Raw genomic sequence first — 27,019 nt, 5'->3', positions numbered from 1 at the left:
ATGCATGCATTTATTTTCCTTATGCATTAGATTTATTGTTTCACTTTTGAATAGTTTATTTATTTCTCAGGTTGTTTCACAGGTTAATTTACTATTTATTTATTCCTTTTATATTAAAAGAAACAGCTTTGGAAATACACTAATTTACGTCCTTCCAAAGAGGTAGATGAGAAGATGCTATGTTTCTCATGTATGTCCGTTTAATATGAATCCACAGCCAGCAGCTGGTTAGCTTAGCTTAACCATAAACACTGGAGACGTGGGGAAACATCGAGCCAGGCTTTGAACGAAAGCTACTTCTGTAAAACCACAACTTATCATTTGAAACTAACAAGATATGGCATTATACATCATCGCTGTACTTTAGAGGTGATTGTAGAACTAGATTGTTGGTTTTTAATGTTGGGACACAGTCAGGACGACTTTTCTCCTCTGTTTCCATTCGTTATGCTAAGCTAAGCTAAGCTAAGCTAAGTGGCTGCTTGCTGTGGATTTATATTTTCTGTTGGAACATGAGAGTATCACGGTATCAGTGACTAAAAATGGCAAATTATTACTCAAAGGGAGGTTCAGTCCTGCTTCTTATAATCAACAAAGCAGTGTTTGTACAGAAATAAAACTCCCTCTGTCCTGTCAAATAAGTTTCCCTTCATAGTTCTCTTCATAGATCTCCACTGTAAGAAACTTTGTACGGTTTGTTGAAGTTCACTTTCAGGTCAGAAAAAATAAAATAAAAAATGCTTTAGATGACAGAGTAAAACCTCTATTTTCCTACTTTTGTTAAGGGGGGGGTATTTTAATTCTGTCTGCTTGTGGTTGCATGGGGTTTAGTTTGAGTCTCTTTAGGGTTAATGTTGGTGCACTGAATGTCCTTTTGGGAGCCCTGTTTTCATTCCCTGTGAATCTGTCCCTCTCTCTGTGTTTCTCTGGACATGTCATCTGCAGCCTAGCCGCCCTACTCTTCCTCCTTCTCACTCCTCTCCGAACTCTGACCTCATGTCGACCTCATGTTGACCTCTGACCCATATCTTTAGCTTTTGTTTTTTTGCGACTAGTGCATTTTCTTTTTTCTTTTTCCTTTTTACTCTTGAAAACCCCCACCTTTTTAAGTGTCTGCTCTGTGACAGATACCCCTCACACAGACTGTGTACTCAGCACCCACTGGGAGGGGGGAGGTGACCCTCGCTCTCTCTCTCTCTCTCTCACTGTTTCTGTCTGTGTTCATCACCCTATTTTATATTCTTCTTTCTCTCTTGCGGCCCTTCTCTTTTTCCCACTCTGTCCTTTCCCTCTTTTCCCATCCCTTCTCTCCCTGCCCTCCTGCATGTCGGCATGTGCACAAGACTTCCGTTGCTCATCTCTCTCTGTGTTTGCATGTAGACACTGGGATGAGGGGCAATAGTAACACAAGCTCGTTGGAGATGACGCCTCGAACACTGCACCGGCATCTAGAACTGCTTGACCAACAGACATGTTTCTCTGCATGGCATGCGTACCGAGAATGACCCTTCTACCGTCTGTCTCTGTTACTCCTCAGTGATCTGTCTTAAGGGGGGTTTAAAAAAAAGGCCACAGACCTTTTTTTTTTTGTGAACTGTGACTGCTCCGTTCATGTATGAATGTTGTGGTTGTTTTGTGTGTTGCTGATTTTATGTAACTCGTGTCCATCGTATTTCGTGTGAAACATATGTTTTCAATGAGTGTATGAAGGTCAATTTTGACTTTGTCTCTCCCCGTGTTGTAAACGTGCTTGTTGTGAATTCTCAAATCAGTCTGTGTGAGTGTATCGGTGTGAGCGTTTTTATGTGTTTCAATTTGTAAAATGTAAGTGTTTCGTGGCTTCCATATACGTGTGTACACACTTACGTTTGGGCAAAATGAGTCTATTTCCCTTACATGTGTTTACGTCTTTGTTTTTCTGTATTCTGACTTTCATTTAGAGGGGTTCAGGAAATCACGGCACATTTCTTACATGTCACACTCCCCATTCCTTTAATATCTTTCTCCTCCAAACATCTTTCTTTCATCCTCATTTCCTAATCAACTGACAAGGAGAGAAGGGGAAAATGTGGCAAAACAAATATCTTATATCACACGAACGTGCTTTCCAGTACTGTTTTTGCACAGACTAACACCAAATACATGCATTTATTTGCATGACAAATATATCTAGGAAAAATCATGAGATATGTTTATGTAGTTGATTTGTTTCCAAAGTAGTCTTTTAAATTAAATTATAAAGCTATAACAGTACTTTCTGCAAACAATATCACTCAGATTTAACCCGAGTGCACTGACAGTCAAATATTAAGCGGTATTTAAAGTGATGTGAAATTGCAATTAAGCATTTGCAAATGGGGCCACTATAACATAACATTACAAAGCACATAACTCAGTATCTTTGGGCACCCAAATAAACACCATTACTTTAAACTTGTGCAGTAGCACAGGAATGCAATAAAATGTATGAGCTCAGAACAAATAAAGAAACACCCATGCATTGCCGGTTTTACACCTGATTATATTTTTTGCTTTGTTTTTACTGCATTTATGATTAATAGTTTGAATAACTGACAGTAGCTGGGAGGGTGAAGGAGAAAGTAGGACAAGGGGTCTTTTTTGCAGCTTGGTGTCTCAAATATCTCCTGCACTCTCAGCAGTAGTCCACTGCCAACCATGAATCAAGTTACACCCTGCACAGTGTTTTCATCGGTATACAGTACACACACATACAGTCGGACTCTCTCTCTGTATCTGTCTCTTGTGTACATACATACGACCAGGAATTAGTGGAGTCATCTCCTCTCCTTGATATTATCTGTCTCCTGTTCCATCCTCTGGTTAAACTTCTTGGTGCCACGTCCTGTAGTGTTACAGTCACACTGCCATTCACGTTTTCCTTTACGTGCATTGCCCTTCATCATGATATTTGTTCAAATTATTCATCTACTTTTCAAGGTAGAGTCTGTAGTTTTCAGAACAGCTCATTTAGTATGAACAGCTTAGAGCCCTTGTAGGCTTCAACTACAAAAAAATATCCCTGCTGCACTGACGCTGTACTCTACCGTGCCAGTTCTCATTTTAGAAGAAGGAATAAATATTATGACCTCTGTTGTTCAAGTAACAACTGTAGGAGTGACCTGAGTCCACAGCACATTAACAACTTGCAGTTTTACTAAATGATATACAGTAAGTATATCACTTGAAATATTAAGGATGCAACCGTGTTGCTGTCATGACAGAGGAAAATTGAAGTTGACTGCAATTGTGTTTAAATAATTTAGAACAATACTATAAGTTATTTGTTTATACAGTTGTGGTATGTTGAATGCATTATAATAAATGTGTGTGTCAGCGAGAGAGCAAACAGTTGTATGGAGCTGTGTGGAATATGTGTGTGTGTGTGTGCACTGTGTGTGAAGAGAAAATGAGATTGCCTGCGTGCATGCTATCCAGCCTGACAACAGTATTAACTTGCCTGTTTCTGAGTGGGTTTGAGTGCATGCAAATATGATAGAGTGCGTGTGTGTCTGTGTGTGTGTTACTGTGAGACTGAGAGCGTGTGTCCCTGCTGGACAGGTGTCAGTAATCCCTCTCCGTCTCCCTGCAGGTGGCAGCCAGCAGAGCAGCATCAGTCACTGCTGGGTTCGAACCTCAGTCTCAGTCTCTCGGTCCGTCTGGCTGTGTCTGCTGCTGCTGCCGCTGCTGCTCTCACCGTCAGCGCTGGCTGATATGAGCTTGACAAACCCTCTTCTAAAAGCTGCCCTTGCTCTCTTGTCCTAAGCTCCTTGCACCTTTGTTCCAGCTCCTATTGTCCTCCCACTCCTCTCCCATTTGTCCCTTCAGCCTCCTCTTCTCCTCCCCTAAATGCCCAGCTCCTGGGCAGGGGCACTTACCCCCTCCCAGGGTCCTGATGCTGTGGGGGTGAGGTGGGGAGCGAGGCGGGGGGCCGGGTGTCAGTGTGCCTCTCTCTGTCTCGCTCCAGGTTATGGTCTCGCGCAGGACGAGCTTCTCTCACCGGCCTCCATGCAGTACAGCCTACCCTCTCCGTTGGGTGCTGAGCCTTACTGGCAGGAAGTCTCCAGTCTCGACTGTGCGCCCATTGCCACTACAGAAGAAGACACCCTGATGGAGATGTCTGATGTGCAGGTATGGCCCTCAGGCAACAGCCCTTCCTTGGTGCCTGTTGAGGACTCCTCGCTGGAGTGCAGCAATGCTGATGATTCAGAAGGTCTGCTGGGGCTGCCGTATGGAAGTCTGGGTCGGCCGGCCAGTCAGGCCAGCGCAGCCAGCGGAGGGGGTGGGGTGCTGAGTGGTTCCATTGAGCTGCCTGAAGACGATTCAGAAATGGGCGTTGACTCGCTCAGCACTACCACGCCAGCCTCGCTTGGGGGCACCATCGCCGGGATCAATCTTAACGGGCTGAACAATGGTCAGGGGTCAGAGGCAAGTTCAGAGGTATCAGCAGTCACAAGTACGACTGGTGGTGATGGAGCTGGAGGAGGAGGAAGAGATGGCGGGACGGGCTCAGAGGAAGGGCTTTCTCTTGTTGCAGGACAGCAAAGGGTGTATGCCCGGTTGAGTGAGTCACCTGGTCTGAGCTGTGTTGCAGATCGGAATGGAGACAGGTGAGTCTGCATGCATCTCAGGTGCTGCAAAGTCACAGTCCTATTAGCAAACCAATAAATCCAATTCAACTTTATTGCATGTCAGTGAAAATTCTATGAAGAGGAAGTGATCACCAAGGGGTTATGAAAGCTGTCATGTTACACCTCTTCATTGATCCACTGATCTCCTTTCAGGTCAGGTAATGGTGGAAACGGAGGTGGAGGAGGCTCTTTCCTTTCATACCTGCAGGAGCAGACAGGCCCGGGGTGGGTCCCTGTCACTGACCCTACTCAGGCTTGGGTGGGCAGCCAGCCTAATCCCAGGCAGGCCATGGAGACCATGATGTCATCAGTACGTAATGTTGTGGACGGAGACCAGTCCTGTGTGTCCCAGGAGGCCTTGCTTCAGCCTGTGAGGGACATGGGGCACTCTGAGCTCTTACGGGGGCACTTCAGAGGTACCCAGCCATTCGAGAAGGGTCTGGGATTTCCACACAGGGTGTCAGACCTGAGGGCCTGGGACGATGTGCGCCTGAAGGGCCAGGTGAGTGTGTTGCTCCTTCCACGCAAAATTGAAGCGTCAGAGTCAGTATAGGGCTTAACCTGTGGGCACCAAGAATGTCTGTGCAACATTTTGTGGTCATTTATCCAATAGGTTCATAATGTCAATCGGTCGGCGTCCAAGACAGAAACTGCCTCATTTAAAAGGCAGTTTCTGTCATAAAAATATTGGGATGTATAATAAAACAGCTAACTGCTGGCAGAGCAAAATTACGGCAAAAAAAATTCCCCCTGATTTTTGTTGTTTCCCATTTTAGAGACTCACTGACACTACTCAAAGTCACACCTTGAAATCAAGGTGACTTGACTTTATATTTATGCAGACTAAATCCTGGAACCTTAACAGCAAACATAAACACACAGCCACCAACACACACACACACACACACACACACACACACACACACACACACACACACACATGGTCTACGGCCCAAGATGGGCACAAACAGCATGTCCGGTCAAATATAGCACTCTGCCGCTCATGTTACGTGATCCCCACCCCCAGCATTCCCACATGTTAACTCTCTGGCACACCACAGACACATCGCACTGTAAAGGGCAATCTCAGCTGTGAAACTGTGTGAGAACAAAAATAGAGTGATGCTTTTAAAGCCGGTACGGGCTTGATACTGTATGTGGATCAAACTGGTGTTTAAAATCCCCACTTTAGCTTGGTTTAGAGGTAGCACGTGCAGCATAATTGTGTCTGTGTTTGAGTGAAGTTTGTTAGTGTTCTTACAACCAGACACAGAGCCACACTGGAGGTGTAGGCAGAGGTATTTAAAGCCCACTGGTCACGTGGTCAGAGGGTGAGAGAGGTGAGAATAGAACCTCCCAAGGTTGCTTTTGGTTATATTTCACTGGTTACTCTTGATCTGTCAGGAGGAAGGAGAAGGAATAGAGACGAGGGGAAAAGGGCCCACTGCCCCAGCTAATGGAGGACAGATATGAACTGAAAGACTCAACACTAGTTTGACCAAAGCAGTAACAAAAGGCAGGGGGGCTGCAGCTGTTACCTTCTCTCTCAGCTGAGAAAAGTGCTGCGTGGGAAGCAGGAGTCACTGAAGGCTGAGGGACTGAAGCAGCAGTCGGGCATTGCTGTGTGCAAACTGTGTTGATTCGCTGGGGATCAAAGTGGGGCAATGTGGGCCCTGGTGACCGAGCTCCTCTTCAGCTTCGTGCTGCTGGCTTTTCTGGTAATCAGCTGTCAGAATGTCCTCCACATAGCCAGCGGCTCGGTGCGGTCCGTGCTCACCTACATACACGCTCAGCTGGACCATGAGCTCGGTGAGGTAGAGGGGGTAGCTGACGAAGAGGAGAACGTCACCACCAGAGTGGTCCGCCGCAGAGTCATTCTCAAGGTATAAGGAGTAGGGCCACGGAGAGTCACGTGGAAATTTGGAGAAAGGGTTTACGGTGCCAGAGTGATATACAGTTAATTATGTGATTGGTTTTACTGCTGTTGAATGGAGTGGGCAGGACACCGTGGAGACAGGGAAATGTTTTAAATGGGATTCACAATAACAAAAACTATGAGTCAGATCCAACGTCTCTTAGGCATTGTGGGATTTCCTTCTTACTTTATGTCCAGCTCCTTCTGTAACTTGTCAAACATTTAGGCAGCTTCCCTTCCCTTGATCTTAGCTCAACTGGAATTTCTGTGAACATGTCGATAGCCGTGTGGGCATACTGCAGACAATTAAGGGCTATAACTGTGTTGCCGTAAATCTTATGAACAGTAATTACGAGTGCCACCAAGAGAACCTTTGTGTGCACTGTGGATCCCACACACAACCCTCTAACCTCTCAGCCATCTGTCGTTCTTCTGCTCCTCTTTGTTTGTGGAGGGATTCGCGGCATGCAGATAACGTGGCTGTGACAGAAAAGCTACTTTAACATGCTTTACTTTAGGTGTACAATTCAAAAAGAGACAACAGTTTATGGTTTCAAAAATACTATCTAAGGATACAAATGCTCTTCTGTCCTCAGGGTGATGAGGTTGAAGATCTTCCCGGAGAGCACGTAAGCGAGGAACAGTTCACGGATGAACATGGAAATATTGTCACAAAAAAGGTGAGCTACTTTTAAACCGTATTCTTAAACAGAAGTGAGCCATTGTCTTCCTTATTTCAGAGTCACAATACTCATCTTCACACACAATGATTATTAAACTAATAATCATTATAATGACATTACACTATGGATATATTTAGTTTTTTAAAAAGACAGATTTTTTTTTCCCATCAACATTCCTTCATATTTCAACAAATCAGTCTTCTCACTTCCTTATCCACACTTTTTGCTTTCACCCATCACCCTCTCCCACCCTCCTCTTGTGTGCGATTGTGTGTGTTTACATGATAGATTGTGCGTAAGGTCGTGCGCAGAGGGAAGGGTTCAGGTGAGGAGGGGGTTCTGGAGGTGAGCTTGGAGGACGCCAACGAGCTGGAGGGTGATGCTGAGCAGTTCATGAGCTACGCCGTCTTGGGTCGGGACAGCAGCAAGGTGGGCTTCTGATCTGCAGGCAGATCTCTGTCTCGCCTGGAGCTCCCGTTAGTAGGTGTGCAGGGAGCACGTAGAGCTGAAATGGACTGAATGATCTGAAATGATACGGCTGAACACCATCTGATGAATTTGATTGAAATCCATGTTGTAGCTAGTTTATATGTGCCACAGTAAGGCTTTCCCTGACAGTTATTATGTAGCTTAACCTGCACAAACACAGATTGTTAGTGGTCATGACTTTAAAGAGAATAGAACTGTTTTACTGTGTGTCAGAGCTAAATCACTGCAGAATATAGAAAGGAGTGTGACTGGTTTATTGCTTGATTGCTGACCTTCTGTAACATTAATGTCCACCCAAATAATCTAGCCATCATGATCATCTTCTGCAAATGAGTCCACTTTTCTCTGGTGTTGTTGCTTTGATTGAGATGCTCACAAACCACCAGCACGGTTTCATCATTTTAGCCATCACTGAGCCGCACATACACTTTTGTTCCTTGTACATTAAGGACCGAATGAAATGACCGTGGTTTCTTGCACTGGTTATATTTTCCATTCTCTCCCCATCAATGCGTACCTCTTCTGTCTTTTTTCTTTCATTAAAGTTTCTTGTCCTTTAATTGTGACTGTGTGCCTTATCACTCAAACCAACTAGAATATCTTAATCAGAGCTGGGTCGTATATTGTTTACGGTCATTGAGTTGGTTCTCCAGACCAGGTAACTACTAGAGATTTCATTAAACCTAAAAAAAAAAGACAAACAAAACAAATTGCTCTGATTGAAATTTCTTGAAATTTGGCTATTGTCTGATGTGGATTATCCTCATCCATTTTAGAAAGATGTTTATTCGAATATTATTTGACACTAATCTGGACACATATGCATTGTCTTACTTGTCTTTCCAACTGCCACCCATCACTTCTGTCCTTGCTTGACGGTTTATACATAATTTCCTTCTTTTTCCCTGTCTTTCCTCTCTTTTCACTGTTTGTATCACATTTCTTTTACATCTCCTGTGTTGTCCTCCCTGTATGTCTGTCCTCTCTTTTCCCGTTGACGCTATTTGTTCCTCTCCTGGTCTATTCCTGGTTTCCATTCTCATCTTTCTCCATCTTTGTGTTACTCTGCCTTACTAATATTCCCCCAACCTCTTGTTCCACTGCTGTCAATCCCTGCGCCTCTTCTGCTGTCATCCTCCTTACCCCCGATGTAGCCCGATATGGATGTGAAGAAAGGTGCTCAGATAGTGAAATGTGCCAGTCTGCGGAGAGTTAAGCAATGAGGCAGACTGAGTGCTGCGTCCCCGCAGGTACGGGACTGACCCACAGTGCCTCATCTGACCTGTGGGCTAGACCATTTAATCCAGTCTCTCTGGATTAAATGCATTTGATTGTACCTTTAATTCAATACTAATGATATGTAATGTGATGCTGGCACAGCAAAATTACACTTAAATCTTCAAAATGACACTCATCACAAAAAAAAAATAAATAAGATGTGTGCCTCGTTATTGGTATTTTTATTATTTTTTTGCAGCAAAAAAAAATATAAAAGCATCAAATTTGAAAATACCAAGTGCTGGCAAAACTAGTCACTAACTTAAAATAAATGTTGTCAGATCTTTCTAATATAGAATTTGTGCTGACTTGGACAGTTTCAGTTAGTATTAATCCAGCAGTGATATGGAGTAAGAAGACATATCCATAAAAATAGAAATTGCAACCGCTTGCTTACTGGCAAATGCTTTGACAATTTTATATCAAAGGAGTTATATTTGTGAAAGACTAAGTAATGGAAACACAACTATTTTTGCTGTTGTTTTGTTTAATTTGTGTCCTATGGTGCATTCAGACATTGGACACTAATACAATTCAAATAGCTCGTCATTAATATTAATTGCTGTGTACAGGGTCAGATCTTTTCTTCATGCATGTTGTGACAAGCTGTAAAACGGTTGGCACAATGTGCACTCAGCAAAACACAAACCGAGAAGAATCAGACCTCAAAGTCAAAGCTGCAAGGCCACTTCTCCAGAGAATCGGAGCCACTGCAGTGTGTGCGCGTGAGTGTGTGTGTGTGTGTGTCTGTGTGCATACGCGTGTGTAACTTGCCCTTTCTAACGCAAAGGCCATGACCATTACTGATATTTCAAGCGACTCACTGCTGAATATTAAACCACTTATGCCAACCATTTTTGCTTAAACGCTTTTGCAGAACTAATGCGTTGTGTTGCAGAGTGTTACGGTAAAAAATAAAGATATAGGTAGGTAGAATTTGGGTAATATATGAGGGTCGGTTGAAAAGGTAGTTCAAATAATAAAAAACACTCACATTTGCTTGTTCCAGCCTGCATGCCACCTGCTCTGTGAAGTGCTAAAAAATATATGTGAGTCCTTAATCGATGCATTTCGCTTTCTCCACAGAGTTCCCCGCAGGATTCAACCCCTTCACCAAAACCATCCTACATGGACACATGACCAGCAGCAGCTGACAGGAGGAAGACCACACGTAAAAAGGCAGAGAGATAAAAATGAACGGCAACAGACACAATGACGACCACAGTGGCTACGCCGACTATCAGCACGCACCAGAAGACAAGGATACTTGTAGTTTTTATTACTTTTTTTTTTTTTTTTAAAGAAACCGTGGACAAAAAAAAAACATCTACTACTAGGCTAGAAGCATGATTTCGTATAAAACAAAAACCAAACACAAAAAAAAAAGAAGAAAAAAAACTAGCAACCAAACGTGCTTCCTGTTATCTGTATCAGCATGAGTGACTGCTGCCGCATGGCCTGTCTTTAACTACAAATACTGAGGGAATACACGGGTGGGGAGGGATGGGGAGGATACACTGCTGTATGGGACAGGCATGCAATGTAGGCTATGGTCAACCACTGGCCCATTTTCTAAATCAATGGGGAAAGTTTATCAATCCAAAAAAAAAAAAAAAAAGAGACTAAAATACTGAGAATTACGTCATCTCTAGGCAACAGGTTATTCTCCTTCCTTCCATGCCACACTCTTCCTACTAAGAGCCTCACCAACTAGTTTCAAACCTGCCCCAGTGCTCTCTAAGTCCAGTAAAGCTACAATTATCACCCAAGGATATCAGTGTTGTACATAATACTGTATGCACTAAAATGCTCTACGTGACTGTGTGTTACGTGTGTTGTTTATGTCATGAGATCCCTATGCGATGCCACTGATGCTGCTGTTTCAGGTACATAAGAACCCCCCCACCCCCGCCTCCCTCCCTGTTTTTCTTGTTTGGTTCGCTTTGGTCAGAACCTGTATTATTCTATATATCTTGAGATCTTTGTGGGTACAAGAACATGCAAATGTTGTGTCGCTCTGCCTGTTTTTAAACGTTGGATTTATGTGCGTCCAGTTGTTTGTTTCTTGGTGCTTTTCACATGCTTTCATCCTTTGCTTTTGACACGTCAAACCGTAGAGGGAAGCTATGCTATAAGTCATTCGGTGTACTGTGGGGATTTATTTTTTGTTTTTTTAAGCTTTGAGAGGCAGGTTTTTGCCGTGAACCTGCCTCTCCAATCTCCTCTCAGAGTGGTTTGCCTTGTGGAGAGGGACACAATGAGATACAAGTGAAAGATTATCCCACTCCTCTGCCTTTTCTCGTCCCCCGCTGTGCTGTATCCTTGTGAGCTTTGTGTTGATATGTTGTCTGAACCAAAATCCCAATACCTCTCTTTACGCTCAACCTCTCATCCCGCCTCACCTCCGCAGTCAGCCTCTCAGAGTAGATGTAGCAGTCCTGTCCCCCTCCAGCAGGGGGCAGGGTCCCACCTTCAGCTCCTAGCTGTGTCTGTTTGACCTCCTCATGCAGTACGGCCACACGAGGTGCACTTATAGATCATCTCACCACCACCAGAAGATGTCATTAGATTAGGTACAGTAGCTGAAATGCTGGTAATAATGTAGCACTGGTTTGACTGGGTAAAAGATAAAGCGTCGAGTGTTGTGTCGAGGGTCGAGGATGTGTTGAGCTTCGATGTTTGTCTCCTTGGCAGTTCTTTGGAGCGTAGCAAAAGCAGTCACCAATCACTGTGATGAGAAACTGTAATACTGACCCGGAACTGTGAGCCTGGCCTTTCCCGAAACACGTATCTAGTTTCACACTTCTTTTCTTTGGTGTCATGATTTACTGTCTATGTATTTCAGAAGAAGCAATAACTGCTTACAAAAGGAAAGGATTGTTCACTTGTGTGTGTGTGAGTGTGTGTGAGAGAGAAAGAAAATGGGGAGGATTTTACGATCACAGCTTATGTTCTTCCTAAACTCGGACTGTCGGTCTGCTTATCACAGCTTTAGAGTACTCTTCACTCTGCTCAGAAATGATGTCAGTACATTAGTATCCCACATTTTATGCCTCTTTAGAAAAGCAAACGACTTTCATGACGTCATGCCGGTTATCCCATCTGCAAAGAGTCTGTTATCGTTTCTCATCTGGGAATGTAGCCGTGTTCAACCTGTTTCTAAACCTTAATGACGTTCATATGCACCTTGAGAGAAATCCTGTTGTGTGTGTGTGCGCACGCATGTGTGTGTGTGTGTGTGTGTGTTTGTGTGATTTTAATATCACATATTTAGTCCTGGATGTTGGGACATGTCAAAGTTGTGATAATATCACAGGAAGTTAATACTGCAAATGGACAAAGATTATGTGTGTAATAATTCTGAATCACGTATTTTTTAAAGTTGATTTACCTCAATAAGCGTGCCATCTCACATCATATCAACATGCTTTCTTTTGACACTGAATGCTTTATTGTAAAAATATATGTTAGCCACAAAAGAAAAAAAAACATTGCAATAAGCACCCATCAATAAGTGTTTAGCTTGGCTTCACAGCCAGAGATGATGAATGTAAAGTCTTGGTATCCTGTGAGTCTTGTTATGAAGTAGTCATCTGTGTTGGCTCTGTACTAGAGTAGATGATAGGGTATTCACTCTGTTGTTTCAACTCAGTTTCTGCTGTTGAATACCATACATATGACTTCATTCGCATTGCATCACAAACATACATAAAGGAGAGTTTTGACGAGCGAAGCCTCAAATAGTTTTTTGGCGTTTTATCAATTATCCCTTCGTCTGATTATTATTTTTTTTTTTATGATAATCTTGTTTGAAAAAGTTAGATGTCATTAAAAATGCACTGCAGTGTACGAAGTAACCCTTATATCATTTAAGGGCTCATTATATGGTATGCTTGGGTTGGTTTCTGAAGCAGGGGTCACTTCTCTATCCCCTGCAGATGTCAGATGTTAGAGAGAGGGGGGACCTGATGACAAAACCTAGAAGGACGCTTAGTGGCTTCGATGGGTAGTCTTTCAAGATGACAAGCATTTTTTTTTTCCCTCAACGCAGCCCTCCCCTGATCTTTTTCTGCCCTCTTACCAAATACGAGACTGAGCCGATTCTCAGGCTTCCACATGGTGACGGTTTGAACGCAGTGGGAAAAGAGTCCGACGAGGTGCAAGCACAGGGATCAGCGGTTCCATCAGAAACACAGAAAAGCTCTGCACTGGGGGACTACTGAGACGACACCATGCACCAAGTTCATGCAAAAATATTAACTGTTGCAAAAACTAGAGAATACATGTATATTCCTTTAGAATGGATTGAAGACATTATTAACGCAATAGCATATTACTCAATACTAAGGAATGCAACTGCGCACATGCACAGAAAATGTTTTTAACATAAAAGGCTATATATATATGAAATATATGAATATATATATATATATTTACTTAGAATGCTATGCACCCTTACTTGTCAACTGGGATTCTAGTTATGTTATGGATGTACTTTTAGCATCATACAGCTGTAGCTACCAAGAGACTGTTGAGTTCTGGGTAATGCCTGCAACCTGGGGATAAATAGGGGTCTTGTGGGTATTTTAACTTTTTTGTTTGCTTTTTTTTATTGTTATGGAGAGACAAACATGGATTTAAAATATACATGTAAAAGCCTTTTAATCCAATCAGAATCCGAGGACATCTATTGACCACTTACTCTGTACACCAGCTCAACATTTACAAAAATTAATAAAGAAATGAAATGTCTTTGTGCACAGTGTGTATGCTTTTGTGTGATCGTCCGTGTGCAATTGCTTGCAAAACGAGAGCTGTACCGAGTTTCGCCTCGTCTGTTCTCGTGCGTACTGCTGATCATCGACGGAAATGTTAAACATAATAAGCAGAACGACTCTTTGAAACTCTGCAGATGTGTTACATATAAATAGACAAGTGTCTCCACCATATGGATACAGTAATTCTTCCATTTTCAGTATCTATAACATGAATGCAGTGCTACAAAAGCAGCAGACACTGCATGTGTTTGCCAGGAGTTGAATGAAACTGGTGGCTCATGGGTCATATTTTATTTTTTGGTTATTATGGCTGTGACATGTTAAATATATGCATGCAGAAACGCTTTAATGTGATTATGGCTCTGTGCAGCCATTGCACCGACATTGTGTGCCAGCAGGGGGCGGAATAGGCTCATTTTGTCCATGTCAGGAGCATTTCCCCTGCAGCTCGTCTGTCTGTCTGTCTGTTGTTTTTGTGTGCATGTAGAGGGTGAGTGGAAGCAGAGGGACGTGTGCTCAGGTCCTTTTAACAAAGAATCTGGACACGGCGCGTGTGTGTGTGTGTGAGTGAGTGTGCATGTTGTAATGTGACATATTTAGATACTACCTTCCATGATTTGCACTTTTGTAAAAGAGGTATTTATTTGTGTGTATCAGAAAGTAGACATTCAGTTGAGCCAAAGCTGAACCTCCCTCCCCCCCAACACGGTGAGGCTTTGTTTTGAGACCAAGACTTTCTGCCTGTTTAATGATATTTAGTTAGCTGGTTTAAGTTTATTAAAGCGGAGCGAAGATGTCCACTGACTGCCAGAAGACAACTGCCAAGACCATCCCGTCGTCCAGGAGAGTCACCATCAACGACGCGGAGCACATGCCCCACGACTACTCCACTACTCCCGGAGGGACCCTGTTCAGCACCACCCCGGGTGGTACGTAATGTTGTTGCGCATTATATTTATTTGTGTGTGTGTGCATTCACCCACGGCCACAACAAGTATCCCCTAAAGTGCTGCTTTGAGAGTGCGTGCAGGGAGCTAGCACCATGAGGTCGGCTGCACTCAGTCAGCTGTTAGCTCCGCTCGAGCTAACTGCTAACGCTAGCTAACTTATTCTGACAAAAGAGTAGGCATGTAGAAAATGTGACTCTGGGGAATTAAAGCAGTTGATGTTTTACACTAGTGCCATGTTTATGCTCGCTGCTTTCTCGTTGAATTAGATGTTGTTTCGGGCTTTTGTCGTGACTTTAATCATCTAGTCTCACTGCCACTAGCTTAGCTGCAGGTTGTGGTTTAAACTCGTGCTGTCTGGGTCACGTGATCGAAGCCCACTGCCACTGCTGTGTCTGCCCACAGAAGCTGCACCTGAACCCGGTGATGCAAAACTCTCCCCAGAGAGGCTTGCTTAAACTCCGGTGCAAGTTCATAAAGTTCAGTTCAAGGGCGTATCTGTGCAGCACAGCTCATTTTATTAATCTCTGAAAGGTCAATTCTTTTACAAGGTATGCACATCTGAAGGCAAGACTGCAATTGGAATAGTAAAAAAATGTGCAATTTAAAATAGTTAGGTTTTCGACAATCTGACAGATATATATATATATCACACTTTAGTTAATGCAAAGAAGTTTATTGGCTGACAAGACTTGAGGAAAATAGATGGAGCGATGGGTTGAATGAGGTGATGTATGATCAGACGAGGAAGAACCAAGGGGGTGAGACGCAAGAGAAAGGGGCAAACTTTGAAGAAGGGGAGAGGAACTGCAGAAAATAGAGGGACGAGAAGGGTGGGGGGTTGAGAACTGAGATGAGGTCTTGTTTTGAATTTGCACTGATGCACCACCACAAGTAGGAGTTACAGTCATCTTGCCAGAAATGTAAACATCGCAGAGGTAAACGATCATATATGCACTGTCTGCTTCCCAGAACAGTTTTCTGGAACTAACGACGTGACAGATTAGTGAAGCAGGTTATAGGACAGCAAATTGGCAAATATGCAAAATTTCATGCAACCAAAATAAAATCATACGAGGCACCTTCCTTATGTTAAAATAAGGTTTTCAGATTAAAAAAATTAAATGGTGAATATGCAACAAAACTTCATTTGTGGAAGTTGCATCTCTATCAACACTACCAAGGATGACCATCTCAGTGTCTGTGTGCATATCATCACTGCTGTATATTGATTCGTGCTGATTAATAATAATACAGCATTGCGAAATGAGCGCAAATCAAAACGACACATAAAATGATTGACGCAGCGCACTGTCAGAGTAATCAGGTCAGGTTAAAAAGCACACGCTGTACACCGGCAGCAATGTGATGGATGGCTAAGAACGACGGCGGCAGCTGATGCCTATCAGCCAGCACGAGTGTGATGTCAGTGTCCTGTCTGGTCTAGCACTGCTGCGTTTCCGACGCTCGTCCTTCTTCTTCCCTGCCTGTTCAGGTACCAGGATCATCTACGACCGAAAGTTCCTGCTGGAGTGTCGCAGTTCTCCGGTGACCAAGACTCCTCCGAGAGGCCTGCCCAACATTCCAGGGGTGACCAGTCCTCCCTCCAAAGACGTCAATGAGAAGGCTCATAATGGAGAACTACTGAACAACAACAACATCGCTGCACCGGACAGTAGCGCTGCAGGTGGGACAAACGACACGGGCGTTCAAAGTGAAAGATTTGAGTCCTAGTTCCAAATACTTGCAGCCGCTGACGGATCCAGCTCTGATTAGATCATCTGATATAACCTCAGCTGTTTCAAATGCGTCACTATGTACAATCAGATAGTTTAAAGGTTTGTACATCACTGACATCCTGAGTTTTTTACAGCTGATAAGGCTGGAGGTTTGAAAACATGATGCAAGAAGATCATTTGTGCGGTTTCATTTGTAATTTCAGTCTGAGATTGTGTTCCTTCTTTAACTGTTTTGGAACAGCCTGTTCATTTGTGTTTGCCACAATTTTCACAGCACTTTCCTGTCATAATTATTTTCTGGCTGTGCACAGCACTAAATTTAATCAGAAACAAATATCCACAGAGATTCAAAGATTTGGAAGCAAGCTGAAGAGCCATCTGTGCTATGTTTTCAAATTTTTAATTGTTTGTGATAAAGATGAACTGAAATACTACAAAGAAGGATGTTGACATGACACTTAACACCTTGCATGTTCTGTTGCTCATGAAATGTCTGTGTCTGTCTTTTCAAGGTGATGACGCACAGTTTGAAATGGACATATAGGCGGAGCTGACCAAGTATTACGATACTGTGAAGAGAGGCTCAGGAGTATGGATCATTTTTTTCCCCCATCATCTGTTTCCTGAAGACGGAGGTTCTTCAGTGTCTCATTGACCTTAAGTCTGTCTTTGTCAGTCATTATTTGGATGTTTTGGCCAAGACAAAATCTGTGATGATTTATTTTTTTCTGTTTGCCTCGTGGCTTATACTTGATTTGTGTGTGACAAAGCGTGCCTTCCTGTAGTGGCTACATGTTTCGAACCAACACTGAGACGTACTTAACACCAACAATGCCTCATCCTTCAGATAATGAGAGAAACGATCACAAATGAAGATCTGAATTTAAAACCATTCCAGAAGGATCTTTGTCACGTGCTTTTATTTCCACACATTTTCCTGACACCTCTCTTCGGATATTGCCTTGAAGTGCTCAAGATGTTATGATTTTTCAGTCGTGCTCTAAAAAATGAGCTTTTCACCTGAAGTGTTATACAACGAATGTAAAACAGATTTTCACACGGTTTGTAGGGTGACAAAAAGAATTAAAGCAAACACCATGAAAACAAACATTTCCTCTCTTTGTCTTCTCTTTTCTGCGTGCATCGGTTTTGTGCCACTAGTGAGCTGTTTCTCATGTTGGATCGCGACTAAAGTTTGGTTATTTCACCAATGAACACGTTAAAGTTAAGTGAGAAGCTAATATACATTTTGGAGTGATAAAAATCTGACGACTTGCTCTGCAGCCTGTGCCCCGTCCTGCGCCTCCCTGATGGAGCACAAGTCGTATCAGAGGAATTCCTCAAAGGGCTCACTTGCAGCTGATAACCTCAGCCAGTGGACTGTATAAAGAGAGGTCAATATACAACTGTACATAGCTGGGAGAAACTCCTTCCTTAATTGACATTTTCATTTCCACGTCTGTAACTGGCACCTTGTTGATTCACTGTTTCTAAATTATTTGAAGTTCACTGGGAAGTGACGGATGGGCTTGAACAGAAGGACGTGATTATTATTTGTTACTGTTTAAATGTTCTCCATGTTCCTATATGACTTTCCTCAGTAGGATAGGTGGGTACAAACTCAAATTATTCAGTGGAGTTACAGGAGTTACAGCTACGGTGCAGAGGATGCGAGTTTCCAAGTACCTGTTTGCTGATTATACGCTGATCAGTAAATAACATTTACCATCTTGTGACGATACAATGTTCTGCTGAGAAACTTTTGGACCTGGCATTCATTCATGTGGATGTTACTTAGACATGTACCACCCACCTAGACCAGACCAGGCACCCCCACCCCATAGCAATGACACTCCTTGATGGCAGCAGCCATCCCCAGCAGGATGCAGCCTGACACAGGAACACACACAGTAACGGTTTAGCAACAACTCAAAAAAACATGAAGAACAGCACAAGGTGTTGACCTGGCCTCCAAATTCACTAGATCCAAACTGATCAAATATCTGTGGGATGATCCACTGAAGCTCCTCCTTGTTCTTGCTCACTTCAAGGAAAAGAACAAAGTTCTCGCGGTCTTCAAAACGACTGGCCGACATCCATAAACGACTCGCCCAAGCGAACTTTGTACAACTTTAAACCTTGATATGACTTAAACTCCATTTCATTCCTGTAAGGAGGCAACACACACACACACTGGAGAGTATTGATGAAGAACCAATATTTTACTGCTTACACCTTTATAGTGCTGCAGTCTGGGATATAGCTCACTAAAACACTACATTTGTTATGCAGCGGAAGCCTGTGAGCAAATGTAGGTCCTGAACCAAAATTTGTAAAAATTAATTTCAAAGACATTTTGAGAGAAGTGGAAAACATTTAGCTACAAACGATTTGAATAATCCTCTAAAGCCACATCGAGGTGCGGTATTGAAAGGGAGTGACAGTAGAACACAGTTAGGACTTTCTTTACAGGGCTATCATCAAAAACATGATGACATTCAATGCAAAAATACTGCAAGATCACAAGAAGTCAGCTTTGTGTTCTTTGACCACCGGATTCTGGGGATGCATGGACGTTGGATTTGTCAGGCTTTTATGCAGAAACGTAAATTCTTCTGAACAAAACTTTCTTTTTTCTTGCAGAGAGTTAGATTAGTTACAAGTCCATGTCTGTTAAATATGACAATCTCGTCATCTGATCAGCCTAGCGAAAGGATTGGAAATAGGGAAACAGGGCTGGTAACAAAACCCACCTTCTAGCGCCTGAACGGCTGGGATGCACCAGGCTGACAGTGAGCAAGAACAAAGTTCATTTCGGCTAGGTCTTTCTCACTTCTTGCAGAGTATGTAGCAAACTTTATTTATGTGCACTATAGTGAATATTAATTAAATCTAACATAAGAGCCATGCGCTAACTCTTAGCTTCACGCAGGTTTGGGTATTTGGTCATTTGTTTGAAATAACTGACAGAGCTGTCTGTGGTTTTGAAGGCTGTAGTTTGTGGTAATATTTAATTGTACTGTGTTGTAGTGACACATGTTTCTATTATTTTGATAACCTCCCTTTCATCAGTGGGCTAGGCTAAACAACAGAAACACTTTTAGTGTTTAATTCAATCCAAACCACAAACTACATTTTTCAAAATGATCATACAGTTGAATCACTACCAAGGGGAACACCCTGGTAGTGATTCAGGGGCTTAACAGTAATTAAGCAGTAATTGTATTTCCAAATATTCTGGTATAGTGAAACAGTTAGTTTGTTCAGAAGCGACTGCCATGTGAATGGGTCACTTAGCTCCTGTTACTGTGCTTTTGTACCAGTGTTAAGATCCTACTTTCATATAACTCATAAGCAGGAAATAACTTTACAAAACAAAAAAAAACAACAACAACAACATAGAGCTGTAACAAAACTGAAAGCTACAAGAGATCTCTGTCTGGTCTTGTCCTGTCTGGGAGTGTGGATTGAACAGTTTCACCTGATCTGTTCCAGTTAACCCTGTCTTTCCTCCACAGTAGCTTCTGAAGTCTGTCCATGCCTTCACATTGCTCTGTTTGTTTGGGGGGGCTAAATATCCCCTTGTCACCTCTGCTTCCTGACACTACACCCCTCCCCAAGATAAACAAGTACTACTGCCCCATTGATCCAACCTATGGTATGGTTTTTCTCGTTCCACTCAGCGCGCCTGTTGATCCCAATCAACAAAAAGAAGCCTGGGCAGGGAAGACGCTAATGACCTGTGATGATGTGTTTACTGTAACAGAACCAAGATGTGGATTGGTGAAGTGACAAAGGCAAATATACTAAACCGTGAGCTGCTCACCAGTCAGCAAAGACAAGTGGGATTAAGACGGGTATCTGCGAGAAAACTGAACCTCCACCATTCATTTGTTAACCCAAACTGATTTGTTAATCCAAGCACATCAAGAACAAAGAGTGTGTCTGTAAGTCTGCATATTAATTTTAAAGCTAACACAAATTACAGTTTTTAACCACATAAATACATTTTTAATTTAAACTGAAACTCTGAAACGTCTTAATTTACAACACCCTGAGTGTCCTTAAATGTTTATATATGTATATAAAAAAGTTTACTGCCAAGTATTTTAAATAACCTTTGGAGTGCTCAAGAACTGTGACAACAAAAAACAAAACCCCATATGTCAAAATAAAAACCTTTTTAATATAGTTTCATCTTTTATGTACAGAATATACATGACAAGGCATAAATAGATAAAACATATAATATTTGCATAATAGCTAAATATAGAAAATAATAGAGCCTACCACCCAGTATGGATGAAATCTATTTCGAGTCATTCCACCTTAACAATTCTCATCCTTACTGATTGTAAAAGCTTGTGACTGGTTTGATAATTGAATATTAATGGTTACATTAAGACAGTAACAAAACAGTTAAGTTTAAGTTCAGGTTTATGCTCCGTCATTAGTAACTGCAGTCAAATAGGGGTGATGGGGGGGGGGATCTTCAGTGGCAGCCACACTCTTCAACAATCATGTCCTCGTGATGCCGCAGGGCCAAATCATCGTTCTCGTAGTACAGCATAGAGAGCGGACTGAGGCGCGTTGGCACGCAAGATGGGCAAGACACTCTTTGTGGATGGTGATGTCGCAAGAGGCTCTGAAAACGAATCAATAATTCACATAAAGATCAGACACAAAAACAGGTGAATGTTTGTAAGAGATTTGTGAGAGTTCAGTGGGGCTAGAAAAGCATCTTACCTGCATGTATGCATGGTTGGTGGGACTGAAGGACTCATCCAGTGGCGACGGACACTCTCCCTCACAACGATATGCATTGTAGCGCTTAGGATGCACAATCCACTCATCCCAGCCGATGTGGTCAAAGTCCACCCACATGTCCACCTTCCGACACAGAGGCCTCTGGACCGGCTCTGCTGATGGGGCTACAGTAGTTACAGCTGCACCAACGACTCGCATCCTCTCCATTCGGTTCCTTTTGTGGCGTCGACTTTGGTTGTCGCTGCTGACTCTGTCCATGGTCACATACTTGGAGTTCTCCACAGTTTGAATAAGACTGTATGCTGCGTGGCCTTCCTGGGGCACATTATGTTTGGAGAAGATAACCATCATGACCCTGTTTGAGGTAGGATGACGTATTTTTCTTTGCCTTGAGCCCATGTTTTTGAAGAGAGTTATCTCCCTTTCATCGCCAGCACCGCTGCCTTGGTCTGCCTCAGCCTCTCCTGAGGCCTCTTGGCTCAATACTTCACCTCCCTGGTACAGCCAGTATTTCAAAAGAGCAGTCACATTAAACACTTTCCAGGAAGCCTTTGTACTGCTGGGTGTGGTGCCAAAGCTCCCCAAGAAAAGGCGCTCCTCCTGACATGATGTGCTGTCCGGGTTACAGCTCTGGTTGCGGGAGTGATATAAATCCACAATGGCACGTTTAGAGGAAGAGAACGCTGGTAGCCGGATCTGAAGTTCTGCCAGTTGGACAAGCTCACCAGTAGAGACAGATGACATGTCAAATGTGACTGCCCATCTTTCACCCACTTGATGGCAACCTAAGAACGAGACATGTAAATGAGAACTCAAATGACACACGGCAGTCTGTAAGAATCTGGGCAAACCAGATCCCTGGACAAATGTCAAAACAGTGGAGTGAGAAGGTGAACAGGACAGGATGTGTATTGGACCCCCCTGTGCAAGGACGTCTGAGGGCTAATATACACCCCCCAATCACACATAAAACACAGCAAGCCTTTAAAGTCGAATAAGCATTTTGACACTTGCTGGGTTGTAAAAAGGGAGGGTCTGATAACACAGATAATGCACCAACCAAAGAGCTGCTGGAGGAGAGAGAGTACACAGAGGAGGAACTAATACATACAACATATAGCATGCGTTTTATCCAGTGATGCATGTAAAGGCTAAAGATTATATTTCAGTGTACTCACCTTTGGCCATCAGACTTAAAACAGAGTCAGAAGAACGTGCTGATGGGTTGTCCCTTTGCGTAGTAAAGGTGTTGACACCTACTGACGAGAAGGAATCAGCGGCCTTGAAGGAGCGGTACAGATGCATCATGTACAGAGGGTATCTGCTGCGATGATTCATCGTCAGATTTCTGAATGCTAATCTGCTCTCGAGGCCTGTGTGATGCCTGCGGCTCTGAGCAGAGAAAACGGCTCCAAAAGAACAGAGTACGAGTGTAAAGAAAACTGTCAGGGCCCTGGCTTTCATTTTAAAAGAAACCCTCAAGATCTACTCCAACAAGAACGACTGAGAGAGCGAGGCAAAGATTTCCTTCCTTCCTTCCTTCCTCCAGCTGGTCTCAGGCTGAAATGATGCTATGTGCAGACGGTGCTCCAGACAGGCCTTTTATAGTGGACAGCTGCCCTTTGATGACCCCTGACCACTCCAGGCATCTGAACGGCCCCTCTGATCATCAGAGCACATCAGAAGGGCCAGAGCAAAGAAAACATTTAGCCAAGGTCATTGTCCCTTCTAACTACCTGGCCTTTTGCATTTGTGTATTCTGAAACCTAATCCTTTTGAAATGTAAATCTGCCATTAAAAATAACACAATACATTTGTATTTTGTCACACAACTTTAAAACAAATATTGCGAATAAGGATCAGAGTAATACAACTGCTAAAATCAAGAAAATAAATGGACAGATGAGGTGAAGATTTAAAAACACATATTTTTATTTATTACAAAGCATCCATGTCTTATTTGCTGGTTCCAGACTTTCAGTAAATCTTAATTCCAATTGTTCGAGTACAGATTTATCTTATACGTTACAGAACCTATTAAATAACTTGACTGCTCTAAATCACATAAATAAGTGAATTACTGTAACAGAGAGGAATAGCTGTGAAGATGTCAGTCGATATCAACAGTACAGTTTAAGAGGTAATAATGTGCAGTGTGACTCAAAACTAACAAATCAGTAACAAAACATAACGGTAGAATGATTAGAAAGAACACATTCATCCCCAAACTTAATCTGTGTACTTCACATAGTGCTGTAGAGACTACACAATTTTTTTTGAATGACTTTATATTCAATGTTCAATTATGTTCAATGTTCTTGACCGTAAGCGGCTCATGTATGTAAATGTCAGTTAAAACACTTGACTAAACGAGGTATGACTGGTCTCATCTGTTGACGGCCGCCGACGACCATCTTCTCACAAAGCATCGAAGAAGTTCTTCACCTGCGTGAGAAAGGACACTTTAGGAACAAAAACACTAAACATGACAAGATGCAAAAATGCGTCAGTGCATTAGATCTAACACAAGACTCAAACGTACGGTGAAACAGTGCCCTCCCGTGGTCAACTCTGGCACAACAGCTATTTGCCCAAACGGTAGATAAACGCAGTACCTTTGTAATAAACTGCTCCCGCACCTCTGGGTCACTCTGAAACTCCACACTGGCGTCGAGTTGTAAGACGGGTATCTGTTTGAGCTTCTCAAAATGGATCCTGGTAAGAGAGTCGCAATGTCAGCTAAATGTCCCCACACGCCACTGATCGGCATCTGTTCACAGCTGCAAAATGAGTGATTCTCAAGAAAAAAAATCTGAGAAGAGCATCCTGCATAAAATGGCTATCTTACCACTGGTGTTATTCAGCTTTCACAACATATTCTCGCCATAACCAAGATACGTCAGCTACGTGCCAACATGTAAACAACGTGAATGAAACGTCTTCATTAAAGGTTATGAAAAAACACATACATTTCAGTTTAAAACATAAAGGTGGGATGAGGACAAACAACGCAGCCGTGTGATCTCATTTATCACTCACTCAGTGCTTTTCTCCACCAGCCATCTCTCATGCTGAACGTGCAGCTTATCCAGATAGTCGAGTTTCACTCCCTTCTCCTCTGCCCTTCCCCGACGCTCCAGGCGCTCCATACATTTCTGAGAGATGCACAAAATCGTTCGTGAGTCGCTGTATTGTCGTGCACTCAACAGAACAAGAAATATCTGTGCGCTTATTATACCTTTGGTGGGGCTCTGAGGTAAATGATGCCCTCAAGCTCCACCTGGTGTCCAAACTGCTCCACCAGCAGGGAGTGCCAGTCCTGATAGACGGCCCATTCCGTAGTGTTGATGCAGCCCAGCTCAAACATGTTGAGAGCGAAGATGTATCTGACAAAACAATCTCGAGTTGAATTTTATACCAACAAAATGCTCAAAAGTTTCTGTTTCATACAAATTTAATCCTGGTCAGAACTTTAATAATGAATTATTCTCTGATAATGTGTGATTTTGTGTTGTTGGTGGTGCAGGTATCCAGCTTCTGGGCTCAGTCTGGTTGAAACAGTTTTCTTAAAGGAGACATCAAAACATTCTCACCTTATGGGATAAGTAATTAAAGAGCCTATAACCTCATTTCATTTTCAGTTGCTTGAAACTAGTGCGTACAGTATCAAAAGTAGGAAAAGTCTATCCAGTTTTCAGCCTACACATTTGTGACCAGCTGTGCTTAAAGGAAATGTTGCTCAACGTGAAACTGTACGTCCTTAAATGATAAAAGCACTCTTCATTTAAAACATCCGCCAAAGTAAAAAGGTACAAAAGCTAAAATATGAGCCATGACTGGTGTCTTGATTTACAGGCTTTTCATTTCATTCAAAGTGGCGGAAAGAAATCAAGAAATGTCTCCTTGTCGAGCCCCCATTTGGTCTCCAGTCTCCTGTCCTGCCCTGATTCACTCACCTGTCGCTGTAAACCGAGCGCTCGTACACCTGGACAGGCGTTCCCTCTGAGAGGAGCAGGCGAGCCGGAGGAGGCTGCAGCTGCGTCCTCAGTCGGCTCATGCAGGAATACGTCTGGAACGTGTACGACCAGCGCTGAGGGTCCTGGTACATCATCTGCAGCAGGTTGTTGACTGTTGACTGGGGAGACGCATCTGACCCCTGGCAAACACACAAGCAGGGAGATGGAAGACATGTCAGCTCACACTCCTTTAAATTTACCATGTGAAACGACAGTGAGGTGAATGTGCTCACCTTCGAGGTCCCGCTCTCAATGTTTTGCCACTTGCTGACTGGTTCTGCCACCACTTCCCAGTCTGGAGAAGCTGACCTCAAAAGTTTTGCAAAGGTCGACTTTCCAACAGCTGTTATTTAAGATGCAATAAAGCAGATCAGTCATAGCTCAGCTCAAGGTGTTTGATTTTGTTGTGAACAACTATACTGCTCTTACCAATATTCCCCTCGATAGAAACTCTCTTCACTCGAGCTTTTGCATCATTGGATGAACTTGACAGGCACACTGAACGAGAAAAACCCAGATTCTCTGTCTTTTTAGCCATAGCACTAAGGATAGTTGCTGTCTTCCACTGCGTTTGTGCAAATGTCCTGACCCGAGTTAAGCCTGTCTGCTGTTTTAATTTGGAAACACGATTGAGTAAAACGCATCGATACAGCACAGACATATTAACAGCCCTTACGTACAATTACAGAAGATCTATCACATTTATCTGCAAGTCTCTGTTGTTAGTGAGCAGCTGATAAATGTTACATCACCGCTGCGTTAGGTTCATGTTAGCTAGCTCTCCTTCTTCTTCATTACATAAAAAAACAAAGTCATGTGAAGTTAAATTTCAGTTAAAAACGATATTTATAAACACCGGTTCATTGGTTGAACTGTTCCCGTACCCACACTCAAGCGTCGCATATTTCTGGGTCTGCGAAATTTCGACTGTGTCATAACAGCATGTGCCCATTCAAATTCTTCTTCTTCTGTTGAATTTTATGGCAGTTTACACTCAAAGTGTATTACCGCCATCTGCTGGACTGAGGTGCAGTTCATTTTGGGTTTTTAAGAAACTGAATAAAGTATAAAAGTAAAAGAAAATAAATAAATAAAAATAAAATATAGGAAAACAAAATAATCAAAACAAAACAAAGAGTTCTAAATCCTACTTGCTAATTGTGTGTCTTTGATGAATGCTACTATAGAGCTATTTATGTTTCCTGACCTGGGCTCTGCCAATAATGTTTCTAAGGAGAATACTTTCTTAGCTGTATTAACCGCCCTTTTCAGTATTTCTCTTTCCCTAGAAACCCTTCTACACCTTAAAAGGACATGCTCCACATCTTCACTCTCTCCACAAACCTCACAATTCCCAGATGGATGTTTCTTGATGATAAATAAATTACTGTTTAAACCAGTGTGTCCTATTCGTAATCTGTTAAACCAAACCTCCTCATGTCTATTTGTGTAACTGGTCCTTTTCCTTGATATTTCTTGTTGCAATTTGTATAGATGTCTACCCCTCCTCTCCCATTCAAATTCAAACGCCCAAAACAGAAGATCACGTTAGCAACGAAAAGCACTTCCGGGTCACGTGGTTTGAACTTTCGCAATAAAAGCCTTTTGACAAACCAGACCTCATACATTTGAAAATAAAGGAAAAATACACATTTGCTTGATTTAACCTGCTTAGCACAAAAACATAAAAAACACGCAACATAAAATACAGAACTATGAGACATAGACTGTATATACATATACGTACATTATGATCGT

General features: G+C 42.7%; 4 protein-coding genes across 4 annotated transcripts in view; 2 read left to right on the top strand and 2 right to left on the bottom strand.

Moving 5' to 3' along the window:
- Positions 1-10,499, top strand: part of ank1a (ankyrin 1, erythrocytic a) — a 35,230-nt gene extending 24,731 nt beyond the window's left edge. Inside the window, 6 exon segments of the mRNA XM_084551047.1 lie at positions 3,847-3,911; positions 3,913-4,628; positions 4,803-5,151; positions 7,161-7,244; positions 7,536-7,676; positions 10,101-10,499. Of these exon segments, the coding sequence (XP_084407173.1) occupies positions 3,847-3,911; positions 3,913-4,628; positions 4,803-5,151; positions 7,161-7,244; positions 7,536-7,676; positions 10,101-10,154 (1,409 nt within the window). The 3' untranslated portion in view covers positions 10,155-10,499.
- Positions 10,500-14,206: 3,707 nt separating this feature from the next.
- LOC311493343 (eukaryotic translation initiation factor 4E-binding protein 1-like) lies at positions 14,207-17,588 on the top strand. Its single transcript, XM_084551955.1, has 3 exons — positions 14,207-14,721; positions 16,235-16,426; positions 16,991-17,588. Exons 1-3 carry the CDS (start codon positions 14,586-14,588, stop codon positions 17,020-17,022), a joined length of 360 nt encoding a protein of 119 aa, XP_084408081.1. The 5' UTR covers positions 14,207-14,585; the 3' UTR covers positions 17,023-17,588.
- A 3,382-nt stretch (positions 17,589-20,970) lies between these two features.
- On the bottom strand, positions 20,971-22,709 carry spaw (southpaw; the record flags this gene model as incomplete). Its single annotated transcript, XM_084550644.1, has 3 exons — positions 20,971-21,123; positions 21,225-22,030; positions 22,424-22,709. The coding sequence occupies 3 exons, from the start codon at positions 22,707-22,709 to the stop codon at positions 20,971-20,973; spliced, it is 1,245 nt and encodes a 414-aa protein (XP_084406770.1).
- Positions 22,710-23,148: 439 nt separating this feature from the next.
- On the bottom strand, positions 23,149-26,659 carry dguok (deoxyguanosine kinase). The gene is made up of 7 exons (XM_084551359.1): positions 25,691-26,659; positions 25,495-25,604; positions 25,202-25,401; positions 24,484-24,631; positions 24,285-24,400; positions 23,861-23,960; positions 23,149-23,690 (listed from the first exon to the last, which is right to left on the bottom strand). Exons 1-7 carry the CDS (start codon positions 25,920-25,922, stop codon positions 23,664-23,666), a joined length of 933 nt encoding a protein of 310 aa, XP_084407485.1. The 5' UTR covers positions 25,923-26,659; the 3' UTR covers positions 23,149-23,663.
- Between the last annotated feature and the right edge of the window lie 360 nt (positions 26,660-27,019).

Source organism: Chelon labrosus (genome assembly GCF_963514085.1).
Source record: "Chelon labrosus genome assembly, chromosome: 9".
Lineage (NCBI taxonomy): Eukaryota > Metazoa > Chordata > Actinopteri > Mugiliformes > Mugilidae > Chelon > Chelon labrosus.
This window is presented reverse-complemented; position numbering and strand designations above follow the sequence as displayed.

Excerpts from the sequence above, each read along its gene's own strand:
- dguok (XM_084551359.1), bottom strand. The coding sequence starts at position 25,922 with ATGTCTGTGCTGTATCGATGCGTTTTACTCAATCGTGTTTCCAAATTA. Across the intron at positions 24,632-25,201 it reads CGCTCGGTTTACAGCGACAG|ATACATCTTCGCTCTCAACA; the intron begins GTGAGTGAATCA and ends TTGTTTTGTCAG. Across the intron at positions 23,961-24,284 it reads CTGGTGGAGAAAAGCACTGA|GATCCATTTTGAGAAGCTCA; the intron begins GTGAGTGATAAA and ends CTCTCTTACCAG.
- LOC311493343 (XM_084551955.1), top strand. The coding sequence starts at position 14,586 with ATGTCCACTGACTGCCAGAAGACAACTGCCAAGACCATCCCGTCGTCC. Across the intron at positions 14,722-16,234 it reads GTTCAGCACCACCCCGGGTG|GTACCAGGATCATCTACGAC; the intron begins GTACGTAATGTT and ends CTGCCTGTTCAG. Across the intron at positions 16,427-16,990 it reads ACCGGACAGTAGCGCTGCAG|GTGATGACGCACAGTTTGAA; the intron begins GTGGGACAAACG and ends TGTCTTTTCAAG.